Genomic DNA, 25,527 nt, shown 5'->3' with positions numbered 1-25,527 from the left:
GCAAACTGAACTTCACGGAGTCCGAAGTTAACACTTTTCCAAACGCTTGGGTGAACAGCTGCAGACAGCACACAACACGCCCCAGAAACTTGAGTTCTGCTCCTTGAGGAAGGGACAAAGACCCTTCTACTCCCTTGGACTCGCAGACGCCATCCCCCAGGGCAGCTCGCGGCTCTAAACTCGTCCGCAGGTCTGCTGGGGAGCGCTCTTGCCCGAGGCACGTGAGTCCGTGGGAACTACATTACCCGGCAGGCTCCGCGTCTAACGGCCCCCTCGCCGAGCCAATGAAGGTTTAGCACAGGGGCCTTCCGTGTGTGACACCTAGCGCGGGGCGGGACTTCCGGCGTCCTCCTCCGGGCGGTCATTTTGGGTTCTCCCCTGTGTTCATCCGGGCAGAAGTTCCGGAGCGGTGGGTCTGCGCGGAGGTGACGTGCCGGAGAAGGAGTCGGAGGAGCCGTTGTCCCCGCCGCACGGAGGCGGGTCTGAGGCTCGGCGACACCGCCCGGGGCGCCCCGCACGAGGGCCTGCCCGCTCCCCGCCCCGCTCCGCCCACAGGCCCGGATGGCGGCAGCCACGCTGAGGGACCCGGCTCAGGTAAACGCTGCGTTCCCCGGCCCCTCACCGCCTCCCAGGTCCTAAAGCGCCGGCGGAGGGGCGCCTGCTCACGTCCTCACGTCCCGGGCCTGACTGTCTGGGACAATAGGGCACGGGTAGGTGGGGTCCCGTTTCTGACAATGGCCGTGAACAAACATGACATCTCCGCTTCTCTGTTCAGCTTTACTGTTGGGGTTGTGATGAGGAGCGGGGGAGTGTTGCAGGCAGAGGAGCCGACCCGTGCCGAGGCTGGGAGGTGCGACTCAGCTGGCAGCGTTCGGGAAAGCTGGGGTCCGGTGTGCCTGCGAGGAACAGTGTTTGAGGCGGAGTCACACCTGGACTAGCAGGCCGAGGGTTCTACCTGCATCTCGGGATTCTGGAAGCTGTGGAGAACGGTAAAGAAAGGAGCGACACGAATTACGTCAGGGCTTTAAGAGCTTCTCAAAGGTAGTTGGTCGGAGGGTGGTGGAAACATTGAGGCGCCGGAAGGTTGACTCTTCGAGGACGCAGAGCTAGGAAGAGGAAACCCTGAGGCACCGAGGTGAGGCATCCAGTCCCAGGTTCACCTGGCTCACGGGCCAGCCCGAGCGCGCTCAACCTGCCGTGGCCCTGTTCCTCTGGAACCTGCCTGTTAAAACATGGCTACGGACGCTCTCATGGAACCTGCACCGGTCCGAGTGCGGTGTCCCGGGCCCACACTGGCTCCTCCCCCTCTTGTGTTCTCTGCCCCGTAGTGCCTGGGGACTCTCAGTGCCGTTCCTCCAGACCTTCCAGACCTTGGGTAGAGGGACCCTCGAGAAACCCCAGGCTTCGCCCCGCCCTGGGTCCATACCAGGGATTACAGAGAGGTGTTTCCGTTTTGTGCGCCTGAGGGAAACAGCCGAGGAAAGGTTATCTCCATACTGGCACACAAGAACGCTTAGAGCTTTAGGGAAGCTGGGAGCGATAAGGAAACCACAGATTCCTTTTCCTTCAGGTGGGAACAAAGAGCAGTGAGACAGGATTCAGGACTGAAATGGCTGCCTGAGAAGTTGCTTATCTGTTCTGGAGGGGACTCGAGCTTTGGATTAGAGGAGGGAGATGATCTTACCCAGGTCTTCCTCTGGCTTCACTGTGGAGAAAAGATCGTGAGGATGAGGGAAGAGGAAGGACAACTAAGGTGGAGCCCAGTGTAACATTCCAGCTCAGGGTTCACAGAACAGAGTGGTGGCTTAGGAGAAGTAACTGGATTCTGGATCTGTTTTTATTAAGGGCCAACTAGATTTCCTAATGTGGAAGGGAAGTCGCATGCTTGGTCTGCTGCTATTGCTGTAACAAAATACCATAAACTAGGTGATTTATAAACAGCAGAAATTTATTTCTCATAGTTCTGGAGGCTAGAAGTCCAAGATCAGGCTGGTCAGTTTCTGTGTCTGGTGAGGGCCTGCTTCCTGATTTCAGCCCAAAGGCCCCAGCTCCTAATACCATCAGCTTGTGGGGGGTAGAATGTCAAAATATGAATTGGGGTGGGAGACATAAACATTCTATAACAGTGGGAAAGTGAAGCACTTTCAGAGATGACCCTAGGGTTTTGATCTAAGCAACGGGAAGGATGAAAATTCCATCAATTGATATGGGAAAATTGGTCATAGAGTAATTTTCACTGGGGATATTGGGAACTTTGTTGTGGCTACTTTAAGATCTGAGGTGTTTCAGACACCACTGGGTAAAAGCATCAAGTAGGCAGCTGAACACCCATGTTTGGAAATCTGGGGAGGGCTTCGGGATGGAGACATCCAAAATATTGTGGCTACTGTATATGTCCAGGTAAGTGAGCTGTGATTACAAGAAGCAGTCTCTAGGCTATGATGGTAAAACCATTTTCAGACTAGGAAAGGGAAGTAGCCGAGGACTGGGCCTCTTGCTTGGATATCTGGTTGATGGCATTGAGTTTTACATACTGAAGTTACAGAAGTGAGTAACATGAAGGGAGAAAACATTGAGGATGGCGTAGACTCATAGCCGATGAAGGGTACCAGGAGAAGAGTGGACATGAGATGGACACAGAAGCATAGGAGTTGGCCCATTAATACTCAGTCCTTGGAGCTAGTGTTTATTCCACTTAAGGGACTTCATGGATTTTGTGGCAACTTTGGTGGGGCCTGGGATATTTCATTGAGTATGGAGGATAAGATTAGGGGCAAATCTGGGAGAAACACTGGGACTCAGGTAGGTGACCAGTAGGGCTGGGCTTTGAATGAGGGGTTAAGTCAAAATCAGAAAGTTCTGACTGCAGAGGGCACAGCAAGGGCAGCACAGAAATGGAATGAGGCCATGGGTATCTGCAATCTGCAGGTCAGTCTGGGTTGTGGAGGTTGTAGCAAGAGACCAAGTCAAGCAGGAAGGACTACATACCAGGCTTCACAGCTGCCTCTGGCAGTGAGGATCATCAGAGGATCAATTGAATCTTGATTGAATTTACAAAAAACTCTCTGGGTACCATGCAGCAAGTAACATGGGGAGGCCAGGGAGATGCCTGTACCTTCCTGTGGAGCACGAAGTGGCTGTGGCTTCTAAGAAGCAGCAAGGGAGAACCTCTCTAGGAAATGAAGGTATTTAAAGGCAATCATATATGCTGTAGCTAACACACACACTCAAACACAGGGAATATGCATTCCCAGAAAAGATTTGAGTGATCCCAGAACCTATGAGGTAAGGAGATTAGTGAAGGTCTTCCCCTGCACAGGGCCAGTTCTTAATGACTGGAAAAGTTGGCTTTTATTTATTTATTTATTTATTTATTTATTTATTTATTTATTTTAATTCAAATGCCTACATCTCAACAAAAGATCACAGAACATACAAAGAAATAAGGACACATGGCCCAACCAAAGGAACAAAATAAATGTCTGGAAACTGGCCATATAGAAATGTAGGCCTCTGAATTACTTGGCAAAAATTTAAAACAGCTGCGCTAAAGATGCCCTGTGACTTAAGAGAACACAAACAACAATGTCAGAAAACAATTCATGCACAATGTGAGAATGTCAATAAAGAGATAGGGACTGTAAGAGAGAACCAACCAGAAATTCTAGAGCTGAAAAACAATTAAGCTGAAAACTTTACTAGAGAGGTTCAACAGCAGACTTGATCAGGTATAGAATCTACAAACTTGAAAACAGGCCATTTGAAATTGTCAAGTCAGAGGAGCAAAAAAAAAAAAAAAAAAAAAAAAAAAAAGAAGAAAAGTAAAGAGAGCTTAAGGGGCATGTAGGATACTAGCACTGACCCATATATGCATTATGGCAGGCCCAGAAGGAGAAGAGAGGGACTTTATTTGCAAAACGTATCTAAGAGAGGACAAGTATCTAAAATACATAAAGAACATTTATAACTCGATAGTTAGAAACAGTTTTTAAAAACAGGCAATAGATTTGAACAGATATTTCAAAAAAAAGTTTGGCAAAAATTTACATAAAAAGATGCTGGAAAGAGTCATTAGGAAAATGAAAAACCCATAATGACTTAACCACTGTGCACTTTTAGAATTGATAATGTCATGGAACCTGTTCTGGATCACCCGGCAGAAGAACCAAGCAGCACTCTGAGATGTTGGAAGGCTGGAGGTTTATTTTATGCTGGCAGGCTCAGAGGAGATCCCTCTCCAGAGGTCTGAGCCCCGAGCATAAGCAGAGGGAATAATTTATAGTTTGTTACTTCTGCATTCCGCATTTGAGCGTGGCAAGTGGGGTGGGAAGAACCCGGAAGGGAAGTCTTCAGTCGAGGACTGGAATTTCCCTATCAGTCCTGTTGGCCATCTTATAACAGATTTTTCCCTATCAGTAACATTAAAAACTGGCCATACCATCTTTTGTTAAGCATGTGGAGCAAATGGAACTCTCATCCACTGATAGTAGGAAGGGAAATTGTACAAGCACTTTGTAAAGCAATTTGGCAGCATCTTTAAAATTAAACATACAGGGGTGCCTGGGTGGCTCAGTTAAGTGTCTGACCCTTGATGTCGGGTCGTGAGACCGATTGAGCTCTGTGCTGAGCATGGAGCCTGCTTGGGATTCTCTCTCCCTCCTTCTCTCTGCCCTTCCTCCCCTGGTGCACACACTCTCTCAAGATAAATATACATTTTTTAAGTTTATTTTTGAGAGAATGCATGCATGTGTGAGCAGGGGAGGGGCAGAGAGCAAGAATCCCAAGCAGGCTTCACACCATTAGTGCAGAGGCTGATATGGAGCTTGGACTCATGAACTGTGAGATCATGACCTGAGCCAAAATCAAGTTGGATGCTTAACCACTGAGCCACCCAGGTGTCCCAATAAATAAACATTTTTTTAAAGTTTATTTGAGGGGCGCCTGGGTGGCTCAGTCGGTTAAGCGTCCGACTTCAGCTCAGGTCACGATCTCGCAGTCTGTGAGTTCGAGCCCCACGTTGGGCTCTGGCTGATGGTTCAGAGCCTGGAGCCTGCTTCCGATTCTGTGTCTCTCTCTCTCTCTCTGCCCCTCCCCCGTTCATGCTCTGTCTTTCTCTGTCTCAAAAATAAATAAACGTTAAAAAAAAAAAGTTTAGGGGCGCCTGGGTGGCTCAGTCGGTTGAGCGTCCGACTTCCGCTCAGGTCACGATCTCGCGGTCCGTGAGTTCGAGCCCCGCGTCAGGCTCTGGGCTGATGGCTCAGAGCCTGGAGCCTGCTTCCGATTCTGTGTTTCCTTCTCTCTCTGCCCCTCCCCCGTTCATGCTCTGTCTCTCTCTGTCTCAAAAATAAATAAATGTTAAAAAAAAAAAAATTAAAAAAAAAAAGTTTATTTATTTTGAGATAGCATGAGTCCGGTAGGGGCAGAGAGAGAGAATGCCAAGCAGGCTCCTTGCTGTCAGCACAGAGCCTGATGTGGGGCTCAAACTCACAAACTGAGATCATGACCTGAGCCAAAATCAAGAATTGGACACTTAACCAACTGAGCCACCCAGGCATCCCTACATAAACATTCTTTAAAAATAAATAAAATTAAACATACAGCTTTCATACAACCCAGTCATCCCATTCCTAGGTGTTTATCCGAAGGAAATAAAAGCATATGTTTATGCAAAGACCTGTGAACAAATGTTTAAAACAGCCTTACTTTTAATGGAAAAGGGGGAAAAAAAAGTCCATCAAAAACAGTTGAATGAATAAACAAATTGTAATACTTCTATATAATGGAATATCACTCAGGAATAAACAATTTTCTTTGTCAGCTGTAACAAAATACCATAGACTAGGTGGCTTAAAGAACAGAAATTTATTGTTCAGAGTTCTGGAAGCTGGGAAGGAAGTCCAGATTAAAGTGCTTATTGCTTTGCTTCCTGATGAGGATTCTTCTTGGTTTGCAGATGGCTCTCTTGTGTCTTCACATGATGGAAAGACAGGGAGTGACAGTTCTCTGGTGTTCCCACTCCCCTCTTTTTTTACTGAAGTATAGTTGACATTAATTTTAGTTTCAGGTGTACGACATAATGATTTAACTATTACATACTTTACAGAATGCTCATTATAAGTGTACTATCTCTCATAGTACACTTATACTATGGGCTCTGGCTGATGGTTATTACAATGTTAGTTATTACAATGTTAGTGACTTTTTCTATAATGTACTTTTCACCTTTGTAACTTGTTTTAGAGCTGGAAGGCTGTGCCTCTTAATCTCCCTCACCTGTTTTGTCCATCACCCCACACTCTTCCCTTTTGGCAACTGCTAGTTTGTTCTCTGTATTTGTAAGTCTGCCTCTGTTATTGCTGTTGATAGTTTTGTTTTCTACATTCCATAGATAACTGAAATCCTATCTTACTTGTCTTTCTGTGACTTATTCCACTTGGCATAATACCCTCTAGGTCCATCCTTGTTGTAAATGTCAAGATTCCTTTTTTTTTTTTTTTTTTAAGGTAATCTCCATGCCCAGTATAGGGTTTGAACTCATGACCTGGAGATCAAGAGTTGCACTGTCTACCAGCTAAGCCAGCCAGACACCCTATGATTTCTTTTTTTTTTTTTTTTTTTTTTTTAATGGCTAAGTAATATTCCTGTGTGTGTGTATCATGTCTTTATTCATTTATATATCAGTGGACACTTAGATTGTGTCCATATCCTATTTATTGTAAATAATGCTGCAGTAAACAGGGATGTATATATCTTTTTGAATTAGTGTTTTCATTTTCTTCAGGTAAATACCCAGAAGTAGAATTACTGGATCATATGGTTTTTCTATTTTTAGTTTTCTAAGGACCCTCCATACTGTTTTCCAGAGTGGCTGCACCTCTTTACATTCCACCCAGCAGTGCACAAGAGTTCTCTTTCCTCTATTTCATCATCTTGTTATTTCTTGTCTTTTTGATACTGTTTTGACTGGTGTGAGGTGATATCTCATTGTGGATTTAATTTGCATTTCCCTGATTACATTGAGCATCTTTTCATGTCTGTTGGCCATCTGTATGTCTTCTTTGGAAAAATGCCCATTTGGGTCTTCTGCTAATTTTTAATTGAATTGTTTCAGGTGTTTTGGTGTTAAGGTATGTGAATTCTTTATATATTTTGGATATTAAGTATTGGGGTATTTGGAGTATAATATATATGTTATATATATTATGTATACATACATATATTTTTTGGATGTATCATTAGCAAATATTTTTTCTAATTCAGTAGGTTGCCTTTTTGTTTTGTTGATGGCTTTGCTTTGCAAAAGTTTTTTAGTTTGATGTGGTCCCAATTGTTTATTTTTGCTTTTGTTTCCCTTTTGTCCCTTTTACTTTTGTTTTTGCTTTTGTCTCCCTGAAGAAACATATCCAGAAAAATGTTGCTAAGGCTGATGTCTTTTAATTTTATGGTTTCAGGACTTACATCCAAGTCTTTAATCCATTTTGAGTTTTTAGTTTGTTTTGTTCTGTTTTATTGTTTTATTTTGGGAGAGAGTGTATGCATGTACTCATGGGGTTTGATCTCATGAACCATGAGATCATGACCAGAGCTTAAGTCCAAGAGTCAGACACTTAACCAACTGAGCCACCCAGGTGCCCCCCCCCCCCACCCATGTTGAGTTTATTTTTGTGTATGGTGTAAGAAAGTGGTCCAGTTTCGTTCTTTTGTATGTAGCTGTCCAGTTTTCCCAACACCATTTATTGAAGAGACTTTTCTTCATTGTGTATTCTAGCCTCCTTTGTCACAGAGTAACTGCATATAAGCATAGGTTTCTCAGCTCTATTCTGTTCCATTTTTGTGCCAGTACCATACTGTTTTGATTACTATGGCTTTGTAGTATGGTTTGAAATCTGGCGTTGTATATTTCCAGCTCTGTTGTTCTTTCTCAAGCTTGCTTTGGCTATTTGTGGTTTTTTGTGGTTCCATACACATTTTTGGATTCCTTGTTCTAGTTTTGTGAAAAATACTATTGGTATTTTGGTAGGGATTGCATTGAATCTGTGGATTGCTTTTGGTAGTATGGACATTTTAACAATGTTAATTCTCCCATTCCATGAACATGATACATGGTATGTCTTTTTATTTATTTGTGCTGTCTTCATCAGTGTCTTATAGTTTTCAGAAAACAAGTCTTTCACCTCCTTATCTACATTTATTCCTAGGTACTTTACACTTTTTGATGCAATTATAAATGGAATTGTTTTCCTAATTACTCTTTCTGCTGGGTTTTTATTAGTGTGTAGAAACACAACAGATTTCTGCATATTAATTTTATATCCTGCAAATTGACTGAATTCATTTATTAGTTGGAGTCTTTAGGGTTTTCTGTGTATAGCATATCACCTGCAAATAGTGAGTTTTACATTTTTCTTCCAACTTGGATGCTGTTTAGTTCTTTTTATTGTCTGAATTGAATGAAGGTGGTGAGAGTAGATGGTGAGGAAAGCTTTCAGCTCTTCACCATTGGGTATGATGTTAGCTGTGAGTTTTTTCATATATGGCCTTTATCGTGTTGAGGAATTTTCCCTCTAAACCCACTTTGTTGAGAGTTTTTATTATGAACGGATGTTAAATTTTGTCAAATGCTGTTTCTGCATATATTGAGATGATTATATAATTCTTTCCATTTTGTTAATATATTGTATCATGTTGATTGATTTGCAGATATTGAACCATCCTTACATTCCTGAAATAAATCCCACTTGTTGTGGTGAATGACCTTTTTCATATGTTGAATTCAGTTTCCTAATTTGTTGAGGATTTTTGTATCTGTGTTCATCAGGGATATTGGTCTGTAGTTTTCATTTTTTGTGGTGTCTTTGGTTTTGTATCAAGGTATATGCTAGCTTTGAGGATGAGTTTGGAAGCATTCCTTTTTCTATTTTTGGAGTAGTGTGAAAAGGATAGGTATTAACCCTAAACGAAATATTTGGTAGAATTCACCTGTGAAGCCATCCGGTCCTGGACTTCTGTTTGTGGTGAGGTTTTTGATTACTGATTTAGTTTTGTTACTAGTAAACAGTCTGTTCAAATTTTTTATTTCTTTGTGATCCAGTCTTGGAAGATTATATATATATATATTTTAGGAATTTATCCATTTCTTCTATGTTGTCCAATTTGTTGGCATATAATTAATCCTTTATATTTCTATGGTGTTAGTTGTAACTCCTCTTTGATTTCTGATTTTGAGTCCTCTCTCTTTTCCTTTATGAGTCTGTCTAAAGGTTTATCTCTTTTATCTTTTCAAAGAACTGTCTCTTAGTGTCCCTGATCTTTTCTATTGTTTTTCAGTCTCCATTTCTTTCTACTCAGATTTTTTTTTTTTTTTTTTCATTCTACTAACTTTCGACCTTGTTTGTTCTTCTGGTTACTTTAAGTATAAGGTTATATTGTTTGAGATTTTTTTTGTTTCTTGGTAGGTCTGTATTGCTATAAACTTCCCTCTTAGAACAGCTTTTGCTTCATCCCAAAGATTTTGAACTGTTGCATTTCCATTTTTATATGTCTCCAGCTGTTTTTTAATTTCTTTGACCTATTGGTTGTTTAGTAGCATGTTGTTTAGCCTCCACGTGTTTGTGTTTTCCATTTTCTTTTCTTGTAATTGATTTCTAGTTTCGTACTGTTGTAGTTGGAAAAGACAGTTGATATGATTTCAATCTTAAATTTATTGAGACTTGTTCTGTGGCCTAACATGTAATCTATCCTGGAAAATGTTCCAGATGCATTTGAAAAGAATGTATTGTTTGGAAATGATGTTCTGTGTATGTCTGTTAAGTCTACGTGTCTAATGTGTCTTATTGATTTTCTCTCTGGATGATCTGTCCATTGATGTAAGTGGAGCATTGAAGCCCCTTTTTTAAGAAGAAAAAAAAATTAAACATTTATTTATATTTGAGAGACAGAAAGAAACAGAGCACAAGCTGGGGAGGGTCAGAGAGAGAGGGAGACACAGTCCAAAGCAGGCTCCAGGCTCTGGGCTGTCAGCCCAGAGCCCATCATGGGGCTTGAACTCACAGACCGCGGGATCATGACCTGAGCCGAAGTCAAAGACACTCAACCGACTGAGCCACCCAGGAGCCCCGAAGTCCCCTTCTATTACTGTATTGTTAGTTTCTCCCTTTATGGCTGCCAATATTTGCTTTATATTTGTAGGTGCTCCTATGTTGGTTTCATAGATATTTACAGTTATTCTATTCTCTTGTTGGATTAATTGCTTTATAGTTATGCATGACTTTTGTCTTTAACAGTCCATGTCTTAAAGTCTACTTTATTATTATTATAAGTATTGCTACCCCAGCTTTTCACTTCAGTATGCATGGAATATGTTTTTTCATTCCTCTGTTTTCAGTGTGTATGTCTTTAGATCTGAAGTGAGTCTGTTGTAGGCAGTGTATAGATAGGTCTTGGTTTTTTTTTATCCATTCAGTCACCCTACATCTTTTGATTGGAGCAGTTAGTCCATTTACATTTAAAGTAATTATTGGTAGGTATGTACTTACTGCATTTTGTTGTTTTTTTTCTTTTGTGCTCTTGTGATTTGTTGGCTTTCTTTAGTATTACAAGTTTTTAAGTTGGTGGTCATGTAAATTCTAAAAGCACTACATTTATTACTCTCTCCCCCCACGAAGTTTTATGTACATGATGTCATATTTTATATCTTTTTGTATATATTGCTTAACCAATTTTTGTAAAAGAAAATTAATAAAACCAAAATTTTACTACTTTTGCTGTTTAGCCTTCATACTAGCTTTATAAGTCATTGATCCACTACCTTTATTATATACTTGTCTTACCAGTAAAACTTTTCCTTTCATAATTTTCTTCTAGTTATGTTTTTCTCTTTTCTGCTTAAAGAATTCCCTTTACCATTGCTTGTAAGGCCAGATTAGTGGTGATGAACTTTAACTTTTGTTTGTCTGGAAAAGTTTTATCTCTTCTTCAATTCTGAATGATAACCTTGCTTGGTAAAGTTCTTGGGTTGTAGGTTTTTTTCCTTTCAGTACCTTGAATATATCATGCCACATGCCACTCCTTTCTGGCCAGAAATGTTTCTGCGGAAAATTCAGCTGATAGCCTTATGGAGTCTCCATTGTATGTAGGTAACTGTTAGCTTTGCTTTTGCTGCTTTTAAGATCATCTCTTTAGATTTTGTTTCTACTTTAACTGTTATGTGTTTTGGTGTGGACCTGCTTGGGTTCATCTTGTTTGGGGCTCTCTGTGTTTCCTGGGATTGGTCATCAGTTTCCTTTCCCCAGGTTAGGGAAGTTTACACCATTTTCTCTCTTCTTCGGAGACTCCTACAGTGCAAATGTTGGTATAGTTGAGGTTGTCCCAGAGGTCCCTTAACCTATCCCAGTTTTTAAAAATACGTTTTTCTTTTTGCTGTTCAGCTTGAGTGCTTTGCACTGCTGTATTTCCACTGCCATATCTTCTGGCTCACTGATCCATTCTTCTGCATCTTCTAATTTGTGAATTCCCTCTAGTATAGTTTTCATTTCAGTTATTGTATTTTTCAGCTCTAGTTCTTTTTTATATCTCTTTATTGAAGGTCTCACTGAATTCATCCACTCTTCCGCCAAGACCAGTGAGCATCTTTATGACCATTACTTTGAACTCTTTATCAGGTAGATCGTTTCATTTAGTTCTTGTCCCAAGGTTTTGTTGTGTTTCATATTTGAAACATACTCCTCCTCTTTTCACATTTTGTCTGACTCCTTGTGTTTGTTTGTATGTATCAGGTAGAGTGTACAGCCATACCACCCTGAATGCGTCCGGTCTCATCTGTATGTATTAGTAGATCAGCTACGGGGGTTCTGGTCTTGAAAAGAATGACCTTTTATGTAGAAGGCATCCTGTGGGACCCAGTAGCCCAGTCCCCCAGTCACCAGGACCAGTTGCTGCAGGATGTGTCCCCTGTGTGTGCTTTATGAGCTCTTTTGTAACTGGGCCAGGACTGCTGTGGGCATGCTAGTGGGTGGGGCTGGCCCTCAGCCCATCTGTGTGCAGTGACCAGCCGTGACTACTACAAGCATACTGGTGGGCAGGGCTGGTCCCTGGTGTGGCTGGCTGAGAGGCCAAGCTGTAGCTGCTGCTAGGATGCTGGTGAGGGGGCCGATCTCTCCTCCCTGGGGCAGGACAGGAGTTGCTTTGGAGAGGTGCCTGTCTGGGGCTGCCTGCCGGCTGAGGCAGGGCAGGAGCTGCTTTGGACGGGTACCTGCTGGGGTGAGTAGCTTAGGTCGAGTGGGTTTTCAGGGGGATGCCAGGAAGGGGGGAGGGTCTAGCAAGGTAGCACTGACAGACGGTCCGAACTGACTCCCGCAAGCATCCAGTCAGCTAGGCTGAAGGAGGGCAAGAAAAATGGCTCCTGCCAGCACTTCTCTTCCTTAAAAAGGCTTCTACAGATCCTTGCTCCTCTGGCATATGCTCTAAAATTAGTCAGTAAATCTTCACATGTAATACAGTTATTTTTCAAACTTCTGCCTTTTGTCCTGGGTTTCAGCCTGAGTGTTATGGTATGCTGGCCCTTTAAGAACAGAATCTCAGTTTCCTATATAGCCTTCTGGCTCTCCCATTAACCAGAGTTAAGCTCTGCTCATTTTCAAAGTCAGACTTTGTGGGGCTCATCTTCCTGGTACAGGTCCCCAGGACCAGGGGTGCCCGATGTGGGGATCGATCCTCTCATTCCTCAGAGAGGACCTCTGTGCCTGTGGTATCCCTCCTGCTTGTGGCTTGCCATGCTTGGGGTTTGGTTATGGACCATATATCTGCTCCTCCTACCCTTCTCGATTTGGCTTTTTGTCTTGAGCCGTGGAATAAGTGTTCTGCTGGCCTTAAAGTCATTTTCAGAGTGAGTTGTGTTATACTTAGTTGTTGCCTTGTTGCATTTGTGGGAGGAGGTGAGCCATGCTGCTCTGCCATCTTCCTCTGTTGTCTCTTACGTGGTATCACTAATCTCTTGATGAGAGTCCCAGCCAGATGACCTTACCTAACATAATTACCTGTCCGTACTCCACCTTCTAATTCTACTACATTGGGTTTGGGGGTTCAGCCTATGAATTTGGGGGCACATACCCACTACATAACAGGAATGAAATGTGGCTATATGTAATAACGTGGATGAATCTCTAAATAACTATGCTGAGTGGAAAAATTCAGACAAAGTGAACACACAGCATGGTTCCATTTAAGATTCTTGAAAATGCAAACTAATCCATTATAACACAGGCAGATCAGTTGTTTCCTGAGAATGGTGGTTGAATGGGGGAGAGATGTAGTGGAAAGCGTTGTAAGAAAATTTTGGATGGTGATGAATATGTTTCCTGTCTTGATTGTGGTGATGGTTTCAGCGGGTAGGTCTACGTTAAAACTCACCACATTGTACACTTTAACTGTGTTCAGTTATTATAATTCAATAAAGCCACGAAAATACAGATAAATAAAAAATACTTTTGCTTCTAGCAAAATAAAGAATGTATCTGAGGAGAATGGTTGGAATGAAAGCAATAAGGAGAAGAAATTGTAGCTACCAGCATCACATCCTGAAGAAGAGAGGAGACTGCATTTGTTTCTTCTTTCTCTTCCTCTGCCCAGTGGTATCAGTATGCAGTTAAGGATAAAGCAGAAACCCCCCTAAAAAGATGGAGTTGTTGGAGTCACTATCATACCATTAGGGCTTGAGGGGGATCCAGCACCAGATACTCCTAAAACCATATAACCCAATGTTCCTAATGAGAGGGAAGTTTGTGCTGGATTTTGGGAATTAAAGTCGTTTTTAAGCCAATGGGATAGGCAGAAAACTGCCCCACTTAAATGTCCTTGTCTTTTTTAGGTTTATTTATTTATTATTTTGAGAGAGAGAGAGAAAGCGCACGTGCACAAGTTGGGGAAGGGCAGAGAGAGAATCCCAAGCAGGCTCTGTACTGTCAGCACGTGGAGCCCGACTCGGGCCTCGATCTCACAAACCGGAGATCGTGACCTGAGCCGAAACCAAGAGTTAGATACTTAATTGACTGAGCCACCCAGGTGTCCCTTAAATGTCTATGTCTTAATGTCGGATTACACAGCAAAGGAGAGTTAAGGTAGTAGGTAGAATTAAGAGTATTAATCCACTGACCTAGAAATGGGGAGATTATGCTGGATTACCTGAGCCTGCCCAGTATGATTGTAAGCGTTCTTACATGGGGAAACGATAGGCAGAAAATGGAAAAAGTTCAAGTGATGCAGGGTGAGAAAGACTCAGCTGGCCGTTTCTGGCTTTGAGATGAAAAGGGGCCATGAGCCCAGGTCTGTGGGTGGCCTCTGAAACTGGAAAAGGCGAAAGAATAAATTCTTTCCTAGCGCCTCCAGAAAGGAAGGCAGCCTTGCTGACTCCAGTGGAGACCCGTTGTGGACTTCTGACTTCCAGAACTGTAATTCAATGTTTGTATTGTTTAAGCAGCAACAAAAAAGTCAAAAGGCCACTTTCACATGTTAAAATGATACCCAGTTGAAATTGTGCATTATCAGTATACTTAGGGTTGCCAGATTTAGAAAATAAATAATATATATATTTTTTACTATAAGTATGTCCCATGCAATAGACCTTATAAAGTTATTCATTACTCATCTGAAATTCACATTAAACTGGGTATCCTATTCTGTTAGGGAATTCTAGATATATTAGAAAGCACTGTGAGCATGTTTTGCTATTTTAAGAATCCTGGTTATTCTTTGTGATGAAGAAGGATAAAACAAATGCATTTATTACTTAGCTGACTGCTGGTAGGATAACCTAGGATAAGGTCTGAAAGCGTACACAAAAGTGTCCGGTTAGCTTCAGGCTATTAGGAGAACCTTGTGAGTGACTTGGAGAACATTCTGGGGCCCTGATACAGGTATGCAGATGCACTACTGAGTGTCAGAATAATCAAATCGTTTATGAATCACAGTTTGATCAGTGTTAGGAGCACCCAGAAACACCCCTTACTTGTCCCTTTTCCATGCCCTACCCAACCACAAATATTCAAACACAAACATGCACACATCCCCCTCTTGTGCTTTACTTAATAGAAGATTATGAATTGAAGTTTCAGCAGTGGGAAAGTTACCGATCACATCCACAACTACCTAATGCTCCATGAGGATTTATTCAATTCCCAGTTGATAAATGTTAGGTTGATTCTGTGATTCTCATCTTTGTCATTACAAAACAATGTACATAAAATAGCTTTGTAATTATGAAAGACTTGGTCTTATGATTATTACTAAATTGAAACAACTTGTTATGTGAGCAAAGAAATTTTCTGGTATAACGACCCAGTGTTCCTTCTTTGTGACTAGAGTCTTCTCATTCAATTAAATCAGCCTCTAGCACACTCTCTAAATTGGTTGATAAAGTAGTTTCTTTTAACTTAAATATTGTCTTCCTCATTCAGACTAGAGTTGATATCTTTGGAAATTCCTTGCAGTTTTCTCTATAATTTTATAACTTAATATTGACATTCCCGTGAGAGTGCCAGTTTGTTGAGCAGAAACAGGAGTGGGGGTTGGGGGTGGGAATGTATACATTTTTCCTGGGATATTGCAGATTGGAAGGCTTAGGAGGCATAGGAAATTTAGTCAGCATCTGTGAGATTAATGTAATGTGTTTGAGCTTCGTGGTCTGGGCTTTTGACTCCACATTGTCTTTGTTCTTTACAGGTCCAAGCAGTGGGTTCAGTACCTTCTCAGCAGTGGACCCTCTTCCTGTGAAGCCAGAGCCATATGCACCATCCTGATCCTGGTATGTTTGACTCTTTTTACTCATTTACTTGTGTTTTTTCCTTTTGGGTAACCTGGACTCACAAACACCTCTCTTCTCTTGTGTCTGCATGCTTCTCAGCATTTCCTCCCATTGTGCTCATTAGCAGTGACAACTTGTTTCTCAGTTCTGCTTGAGGGCAAGGAAAACATCTTTTTCCAAATACAGGCTCTGGGCTCTAAGTTCCTTCCAGAATATAAACTGTCATTTGAGCTGCTGGGAATTTTGCTTTCAGTGTTGAATAGGCATTGTAGGATACAAAAGAAGCTGTTGTATGAGCAGTTATCCAAAGACAGAATTTCATGAAAATGTAAATGTATGTCTTTTTCAGATTTTGAGAGTTTAACGGTAGGACTCCAATGCTGATCTGAATTTTAAGCTAACGCCCAAAATGTTTATTTTGTAAACATTGGGTGAAAAATGTTTTGTGTGAAGGTATGGACAGTGCGTGTGGACCTTGAGGAGTATAAATCTCTAAATTGACTAAATAGTCTTTTAATCTAATGCTATGAATGATGCAGAAAAGGTCACATGTCTTGTGTAGGGACCTGTTTCCCTTTATGTTCTTAGCAGAAGAAGGTAAAAATGTGAGAAAGCTAGAGGTTGGTTTGTGTAGTTTGAGCTCAGTTCCAACTTTCTTCTGAGGGAGGGTGGATTGAGAACACTACTCATTTCTAAAAAGTTTCTGCTTTTATCAGATGGATGCTCAGGAAGGCTTCTTTCTGCCTATGTTGATTCTTACGCCAAAGTAGCTTATTTTAGGCCATCAACAGAAACACTTTGGGTACAAATTTGGTTCCAGACCACTGCAATAAATCAAGTCAGATGAGTCGTTGGTTTCCTAGTACATACATAACCGTTGTTTTTACAGTATATAATAGCATTGTGTCTTAAAAACAGTATACATACCTTGAGAAATGCTGTCTTCTAAAAAAAAAAACATTAACCCTCATCTGAGCTGTTAGTGAGTCATAATCTTTTTGTTTATGACCCTGAACGTGGGGGTGGCTATGGCAGTTTATTAAAATAAGGCAGTGAAGTTGCCATATCAGTGGATCTTCCTGTCACAATTTCGCCAAAGCACACGATGCGGTTTGATAGCATCTTATCCACCAACTGGATTTCTCTAGTCTTCAGGCCTCTCCCCAGAGTAGGTTCCCCCTCAAGCAACCAGTTCTCTGGTCATCCACTTCCGGTTTTACTGTGAGCTTGTCCCTTGCAGCAATTTGGTCACATCTTGTCTACTTCTTTTTTTTTTTTTTTTTTTTTCTTTTATTTATTTTTGAGACAGAGAGAGACAGGGCATGAATGGGGGAGGGTCAGAGAGAGAGGGAGACACAGAATCTGAAACAGGCTCCAGGCTCTGAGCTGTCAGCACAGAGCCCGACGCGGGGCTTGAACTCACGCGCAGCGAGATCATGACCTGAGCCGAAGTCGGACGCTTAACTGACTGAGCCACCCAGGCGTCCCGCATCTTGTCTACTTCTAATTCTAGTTCTCTTGCCATTGCCAGCACATCTGCAGTGACTTCTTCCAAACTCCTGCTACCGATGAATGGCAGCTAAATGGAATTCCAGAAGGATTTCAGTTTACTTTTCTGGCCTTACAAATCATATTCTTAAGACTTGAAAGTCAAAATTACTCCTTGATCCACAGGCAACAGAATGGATGTCGTGTTAGCAGGCATGAGACATTAGTCTCATCATACATCTCCATCAGGATGCTTTGTCACTGAGCAGTGATATTTTGAAAGAGATCTTTTTTTCTGAGCACTGTGTCTCAGCAATGGGCTTAAAATATTCAGTAAACCAGGAGCACTTGGGTGGCTCCGTCAGTGAGCGTCCGACTTCGGCTCAGGTCAAAATCTCGCCATTTGTGAGTTTGAGCCCCACATCAGGCTCACCGCTGTCAGACTGTCAGTGCAGAGGCCTGCCTCTTTAGATCCTCTGTCCCTCTCTCTGCCCCTCCCCCACTTGCGCTCTCCCCAAAGTAAATAAATATTTTTTAAAAAATTATTTAGTAAGCCATATTATAAACAGATGTGCTGTCATCCAGACTTTGCTGTTCTATTTATAGCACGGGCAGGGTAGAATTCCTAAGGGCCCTGGGCTTTTCAGAATGATACGTGACCCTTGGCCCTACCAAGCTTGACTTTTCCAGCTATGAAAGTGCTAGATGGCCATCTTGCAGTCGAAGGCTGCTGGGTCTGCATTTGGAAAATCCGTGGTTCAGTGTCGCCACCTTCACGAACGATCTCCGATCTCCGCTAGGGCTACCGGAGCACTTGCTGCCCCACCTGGTCCTTTGCGGTTAGGAGACGGCTTCTTTCCTTCAGTGTCACGAGCCAACCTCTGCTAACTTCAAACTTGTGTTCAGCAGCTTCCTCACCTCCCCTGGCCTTCATAGAAGGGAGAGAGTTAGGGCCTTGCTCTGGATTAGGCTTTGTCTTAAGGGAATGTTGTGACTGCTTTGAGCTTCTGTCCAGAGCACTAAAACTTTCTCTGTATCCGTAGTAAGGCTGTCGTGTGTTCTTATCATTTGTGTGTTCACTGGAGTAGCACTTTTTTTTTTAAGTGCTTATTTTTGAGAGAGAGGGAGATAGAGGATCCAAAGCAGGCTCTGCACTGTCAGCGCAGAGTCTGATGCAGGGCTCGAACTCACAAACCACGAGATCATGACTTGAGTTGAAGTTGGATGCTTAACCGGCTGAGCCACCCAGGCGCCCCTGGAATAGCACTTTTAATTTCCTTTAAAGACTTTGTGGGTTTTTTGCATTCATAACTTGGCTACGGGGATAGTTTTTGGCCTGTCTCGGCTTTCAACGTACCTTCCTTACTAATCTTAATCATTTCTAGCTTATGATTTCAATGAGAGAGACTTACAGCTCTTCTTTTCATCTAGAAGCTATTGTAGGATTATTAATTGGAATTGTTTCAATATTGTGTCTCAATAAGGAAGCCTGAGGGTAGAGCAGTCAGAACAAATACCACAGTATTTATAAATTCTAGGTGGCCCTTTGAATAGGGCCTCATTACCTGCAAATCCCAAACCTGTTAAGTATTTCACAAGAGAGTCATGAGGTTTAGGATGTTTTCTAATTGAATGTCCAAAAAGATTATTCTTGGTGCATGTACTGTTTGTCCCCCGCCCCCCCGGAACTGTGAGAAACTCTTAGCATCAACACACAACAGGTTTCTCTCAGCCTTTCATACCATATCCTTTAAGTAGCAAATCATGGGGCACCTGGGTGACTCAGTTGGTTAAGTGTCCGACTTCGGCTCAGGTCATGATCTCCTGGTTTGTGAGTTCGAGCCCTGCATCAGGCTCTGTGCTGACACCTCAGAGCCTGGAACTGCTTCGGATTCTGTCTCCCTCTGTCTCTGCCCCTCCCCCATTCACGTTCTGTCTCTGTGTCTCAAAAATCAAGAAACATTAAAAAAATGTAACTATCCAATCACAAATCATGTTCTTTGCCAACTCGATTCAGGAGTATATACATCAAAATATCCTTAATGAGTCTATATTTTCGTCTGTTTAAGCCCCCTACATAGATAAAATATACAGTTTTATTTGCTGCTTTCTCAGACACACGGAGTAACTCAGAACTACCTCTACAGAAGTGAGTACTCGTGCACGGTGCTCCTGTCTTTCTGTTCTCTCTTCTCAGTCCTTGCATAGGTAATCCTCTTACGGTAGGTGCTACGTAAAGCTGTAGGAGCTGGTGAGCACAAGCTTGGAAAGCCTTGGAATCCCTTTCATTTCCAAGTGTGTGAGGCTATAATGGTCTCCGTCATACTCCTCTGTAAGTGGCTGTAAAACTGGACCAAATACCAGAATCCATGGCCTTCGGGTGTCGGAAAAAAGCACTGACTGGGCGGTGACCCTTGAGAAAACAAAACCATGGCAGATGAGGTCCCACACACTGTGTGAGTGACAATGGAATGCTGTGTGCATTTGGATCTGTAACCTTGGGGGCATCTGGGATAGAACTTGTCGCCTCTGGGAGCACATGGACTTCATGAAGTCTGAAGCAGCATCATTGTTGCTAACCCTTTAGGTGAGCAGTTGCCGGCAACTCCCCAGGAACCTGGCCTGGCCTGTTGAGGAGCGAAGCTGCTTCACCCGTGTTCCAGGAGGTTCTGATGTGCGGTGCCCTTTGCAGAGGCCGACGGAGCTGTGAGAACCACACTGCCCAGAGGACCCTGCACCAAGCAACGTCAGCGTGGAGCCAATGAAGGTCCAGGAGACGGGCGTTTCCACGTGTGCCAACTCCTCAGGGTGGAACTTGCGGGGTCCTGGTGGCAGTCATTTTGGCAGCTCTCGAATCCATTTCCTGGTCAGAGGCTCCAGAGTGCTGGGTCGAGACGAGGTGAAGATTGCAGCGGCCCGAGAGGAGGTGTCCCCACTGCTCAGAGGAGGGTCTGAGACGCCGGACCGCTCCCAGCCCTGCTCTGCCCACAGAGTCCGATGGCGGCGGCCGCGCCCAGGGACTCAGCTCAGGTAAATGCACAGCCGCTGGGCCTGAGCTCAGGGCACCCGCTGGCTTCCCTGCGGTCCAGACCCCGGGGTCCCAGACAGGGAGGCGCTCGTGGGCGGGGGCCACGTGTCTGAGCACCCACTTGCAAGCTCCAAACCGAGGTGTGAGTTTTGTGCATGCAGTAAGCAGAATATGAGGCAGAGTCATGCCTAGACTTACAGGCCAGGGGTGGGAGTGGGGGGTCAGAGGAGCAGTGGAGACCAGATCTCGTTGAGCCCCACCCTCTACAGATGAAGCCCTTTTAGAACCTATCGAAGTAAGAGGAGGGTGTTCAGGACCCTGGAGAGACATTAAACTAGAGGTTATGTGGGGGGAGGCCTTCTCCATTCTAGCGGTCAGTAAGATGAGGTTGTCCTGGGGCACAGCTACCTGTTTGGCGGAGCGGTGAGTATTCAGAGAAATGCAAATGTTCTTTTGTTCTGATGGTCTGGATCTTCTCTTACCCATGCTTCGTAGCTGCAGAAAACATACCGGGAAGGTTAGCGGGGAGGCTACGTAGATGTAAATTGTGGCCATGGAGGTAAGGGGAGTTGTTGGATTTTAACTTCCTTCTTCAGGTAGAACCAATCTGATTTTCTACTGTGGAGAGTGAGTTAGAATAAAGCCCTAGGGGCCACCCCTGTCTCTTTGTCTCAGAAAGCTTTGAGTGCAGGCACGAAGTGGGCAGCTGGATATAAAGTCTAAAAATTTGAGGTGGTTCAACATTAGATGTGTAGGTGACGCTTTGTGTTGCATTTAGGAAGGGAAATTCTGATTATGGCGATAACATTATTAAGAGGCCAGGAATTTGGGCACTGAGTTCGAACCTGTTTCTTGGAGCAAGTGGCCTCTCAAACACGGGTCAGGGACAGAAGACTTTCAGTGGAAGAGTGGACATGAGCAGGCTGCTGCTTATTTGTGGCAAGCTCTCATGGAGCCTGGTGGGTGAGCTCAGGGGCAAAGATCATTAATTCCCAGTATTTGGATATAGGGTCTTTAAAGACCTTATAAAGTGAGGCTCTAAATCCAATATGATTAGTAGTATCCTTGAAAGAAGAGGAAATTGGAACACATACAATGAAAGGCAGGTCTTCATAGTGGATTTGAGGTTGCCCTGGAAAGTGGGGTCCATCTTGCCAAGCACTCTTGATGCTGTGGGCTCAGTACTAGGGAGAGGCACTTACGGGGTAAAAGAGGTGTGTGAACTGAGGGACCCCCCCCCTCCCCCCCCCAGGCCTTCAGTATCAGGGACTTAGGTGGGGGGGTGGAGTCTATCTTTGGTTGTACCTGGCCGGTACACTGTGGAGGATTTCAGGGACATTGCCTGGTTGGGGGCTGGAGAGGCCATGCCCACCCGAGCTTAAGATTATGTCTGTCTGCCCACATCGTCCTTGTTCTTGTAGAGGGTTGGACATAGTGATTTACTGGCAGCAGGGCTTGGTATCATCCTCCTCGCAGGCCGCCCGACTGAGAGGAGAGTATGGGATAGATGTGTGGGTCCTGTGGAGAGGGGACTGTAGTTTCATCTCTCTCCCATTACGGCAGGATACTGTGACCTTTGAAGACGTGGTCGTGTACTTCTCCTGGGAGGAGTGGGGTCTCCTTGATGAGACTCAGAGATGCCTGTACCACGATGTGATGCTGGAGAACTTTGCACTTGTGATCTCACTGGGTAAGACCCTCACCCCTGCTCTGTGGTATCCTGCCCCTCACATTTGGGTTGTAGAGATTGTAGGGACTGCCATCACCAGGGCCGGGCTCAGCAACTGCCCTCTTGCTGAGCCCGCAACATCAGCGTCCAGCACTGTTGTCCACATCCGTGGCCCCTGCCTAGGTTTTTCCCCTCCTTCTAGCTCACGTTTCTTCTGGTCTCTGGCAGCAGTTGCTTGGAGGACCAGGGACTGTTTGTACACACAGTATTATTTTTGTTGCCAGTTTTTGGTCGTGTGCAGAATTGCTCTGGGGCATTGCTAGTCCCTGCCTGTCCTTGCCTCAGGGATTTGTGTCATCCAAGTCCCGCTTCACTCACCCGGAGTTTAGAAGAGTCCAGGGTCTTAGCAGGATGGCCCACCTGTGTATTTATGCCAGTGGTCGCACACGTCATTTGTGTCTTTCCTTCCCCCTTCTCAGGTTTTGTCCCTTGCTGTTTCCGTCTTCCATACATCAACCTTTCTTCTCTCCTGTTCCTAATGTTAGGTTACGCGTCCTTAGTCTTTGAATACCATCTAGTCAGTTGCAACCAGATGTTCTGGTGCCTGGACATAAACGCCCACACAGCACTCCCAGCTGCAGGCCAGTGGCAGGGGTGCATTGGAGAACCTGCTTCTTCCTGTGCTGCTGCCCCCCCCCCCCAGTCTTGTGACATTAGAGTTCCAGGACTGCAGCCCTTTTACCAACCCGGCCCCAGCACCCTCATCTTGAAAACACATCTGGTGGACTCGTTCTTTGGTGTGCCCGACAGACATTTGTGTTGAGCCCTCCCCTTCCACCAAAGATAGCATGCACTTCACACCAGCGTCTCTGGGCTTTCAGGTTGCTGGTACGGAATGGAGGACGAGGAGGCACTTTCTGTGCCACGAATGTCACTGGGCAAGGCTACAGATCCAGGTCCACCCGTGTGGAAAGCTCATCCCTGCGAGAAGTGTGTCTTGGTTGGGAGAGATATTCTGTACCTGGCAGAGGACCAAGGACCACATCCGGGCCAGAAATCCTACACCTGTGAGGCATGCGGGAAGCAGTTGTGGTTCAGCACAAGCCTTCACCAGCACCAGAAGCACAACGAAGAGAAGCCATTCAGGTGGGACATGGAGCTTGTGACAAGCTACAAGTTGCACGTGTCAGGGAAGCCCTTCCCCTGCGGGGAGATAGGGAAGGACTTCCTGGCCATACTGAGTCTCCTCCAGCATCAGGCCACTCTCAAAGGGGCAAAACCACACAGCAGCTTCGAGCACGGGGAGTCCTTTCAGGGCGGAAAAAGTCCGCACACATGCAGCGACTATGGGAAATCATTCAGCTGTGACTATAATAAACTTTTCCAGCCTCAGCAGCTTGACCCTAGAGAAAGTTCCCATGCCTGGGAGAACTGTGCAAAACCTTTTAACCAAAGCTCCATCCTGAGTAATTGCCAGAGAGCTTACCCAGCAGCAAGGTCTTACGAGTGCAACGAATGTGGGAGATCCTTCAGCCAAAGCTACAACCTCATTCAACACCACAGAATTCACACTGGCGCAAGGCCTTACAAGTGCAGCGAATGTGGAAAAGCCTTCAGCTTCAAATTCAGGCTTGTGCAGCACCTGCAAATTCACACCAGAGTGAGACCCTACGCGTGTGGCGAATGCGGGAAAGCCTTCAGCTACAGCTCTACCCTCATTAAACACCAGAGAGTTCACACGAGAGAGAAGCCTTACAAGTGTGGCGAGTGTGGGAATTCCTTCAGCCAAAGCTCCAACCTCATTCAACACCAGAAAATTCACAGTGGAGCAAGGCCTTATAAATGCAACGAATGTGCAAAATCCTTCAGCTACAAATGCAAACTTGTTCAGCACCTGCGCATTCACACCGGAGAAAGGCCTTATGAGTGTGGTGAATGTGGGAAATCCTTCAGCCACAGGTCCACTCTCAATCAACACCAGAGAATTCACACTGGAGCCAGACCTTATAAGTGCAATGAGTGTGAGAAATCCTTTAGCCAAAAGTCCAACCTCATTCAGCACCGGAGAGTCCACACAGGAGAAAAGCCTTACGAGTGTGGGGAATGTGGGAAATCCTTCAGCCAAAGCTCTCACATCATTCAGCACCGAAAACTTCACACCAGATAACCTCATGAGCTCAACAACTGTGGGGAAATGGCTCGTAAGCTACATATATGTTACATATGTGCAGCAGATGTCGGTGGAAAGCCTTTATCTAAACGTCCGGCCTTGTTGGGCCCCAGAAGGTCCTGCCCAGAATATGGTATTTCATAGAACTAGAGACCTTGTGAGGGAGCCAGCTCTTGGCAATTGAACGTCACACACGTGTGAACGTCCACACTGGGGAGATCCCCCAAAACTCCTAGGTTTGTGGGGAAGATTCCAGGAGCCCTGCGTATTCTTACTCTGCCCTGCCAGGTTCCTCATTCAGGGCAGAGGTCCTTTCTCAACCACTGTCAGTGATGGGTGGGGGGGCATGTAACACAGCAAGTCCCTTCTTCCTCATTCGGGTTCTGACCCAGTTTTGACAGTGCCAAGGGGTTGAAATGAAAATACTGTTTACCTTCTAGACCTCCTTGCAGTGCACCACGAGGACATCGTATTTCTCTTCTGACCACCTGTAGGGCTCCCGCGAGAGTGGTTCCTCTTTCCCAGGGCTGTCGCACGATGTCGAGCATTATCATGGGGAAGCTGTTCCCGAGCACTGCAAAGGAATCATGTGCCTTCATGTGTAAAGTTCACTTTCTGGTGTCATTGGCTGGTTGTAAAACTACGATAGGAGCCAGGTTGAAAACCCGTGATTGTACAGAAACAGAAGATGGCAGGACTTAGGATATATAAACATCTAACAAAACTTGCGTCCACTGACATGCCGGTTTGTACGCTCCACACCAGTGTTCCTCCTACAGTTGTGGAAATCGAGGCCATCGTGCCAATCTTAATTTTTAGTCCATCTCACAGATATTTGCTGCATAGGCAAGAAAATGGCAATAGGATTAGAAAATCCCACTGAGATCTGTAGCTTTTCTGACCAGTTGCTGACCCAGATAGAAATGACCTTGAAACTCTTCTTTGATGCAGGGCATCCCTTCCCCAGGCATGAGGAAGGATGGCGGACTCTTGTGCAAAAATGTAGGGGACCCAGACCTCTATTTGATTTTTAAAAAAAGCTTTATTGAGGTATAATTAACATGCTGTAAAACTGCACATATTTAAATTGTATACAAAACCATGGGTGGTAATAAATCTATATAACTCCTTTTATTTTGTGCCCTTTTTAAACCTCTACCCTGCACAGTAAATTATTTTGTATTTTTTACATGATTAGAGTCAAATGTTTTACTTTTTTAAATTGTGGTTTCCTTTATGCTGAATAATTTTGAGAGAGCACATTTTTTTATTGCTGAATGCTATTCTGTATGGATGTACCATGATTTTGCTTACCCCACTTACCTATGCGCTCGCTGATCACCACAAATAAAACTTCAAATGTACGCTTTACTGAA

The 25,527-nt window shown here is 44.2% G+C and overlaps 1 protein-coding gene across 1 annotated transcript; it reads left to right on the top strand.

Annotated features, from left to right (window-relative positions):
* Window positions 1-333: 333 nt before the first annotated feature.
* Window positions 334-25,527, top strand: LOC109260988 (zinc finger protein 501-like). The gene is made up of 5 exons (XM_019439485.2): window positions 334-594; window positions 15,715-15,796; window positions 19,872-20,314; window positions 21,876-22,002; window positions 22,863-25,527. Exons 3-5 carry the CDS (start codon window positions 20,282-20,284, stop codon window positions 24,146-24,148), a joined length of 1,446 nt encoding a protein of 481 aa, XP_019295030.1. The 5' UTR covers window positions 334-594; window positions 15,715-15,796; window positions 19,872-20,281; the 3' UTR covers window positions 24,149-25,527.

Source organism: Panthera pardus, unplaced genomic scaffold, assembly GCF_024362965.1.
Source record: "Panthera pardus isolate Hobbes unplaced genomic scaffold, ASM2436296v1 HiC_scaffold_18, whole genome shotgun sequence".
In the NCBI taxonomy this organism is placed as follows: Eukaryota; Metazoa; Chordata; class Mammalia; order Carnivora; family Felidae; genus Panthera; species Panthera pardus.
Note: the sequence above shows the minus strand (reverse complement) of the source record. Positions and strands in the feature narration are given on the sequence as shown.

Coding starts and splice junctions, on each gene's coding strand:
- LOC109260988 (XM_019439485.2), top strand. CDS start 20,282: ATGGCGGCGGCCGCGCCCAGGGACTCAGCTCAG. Junction 20,315..21,875: donor CGCCCAGGGACTCAGCTCAG/GTAAATGCACAG, acceptor CCATTACGGCAG/GATACTGTGACCTTTGAAGA. Junction 22,003..22,862: donor TGCACTTGTGATCTCACTGG/GTAAGACCCTCA, acceptor CTGGGCTTTCAG/GTTGCTGGTACGGAATGGAG.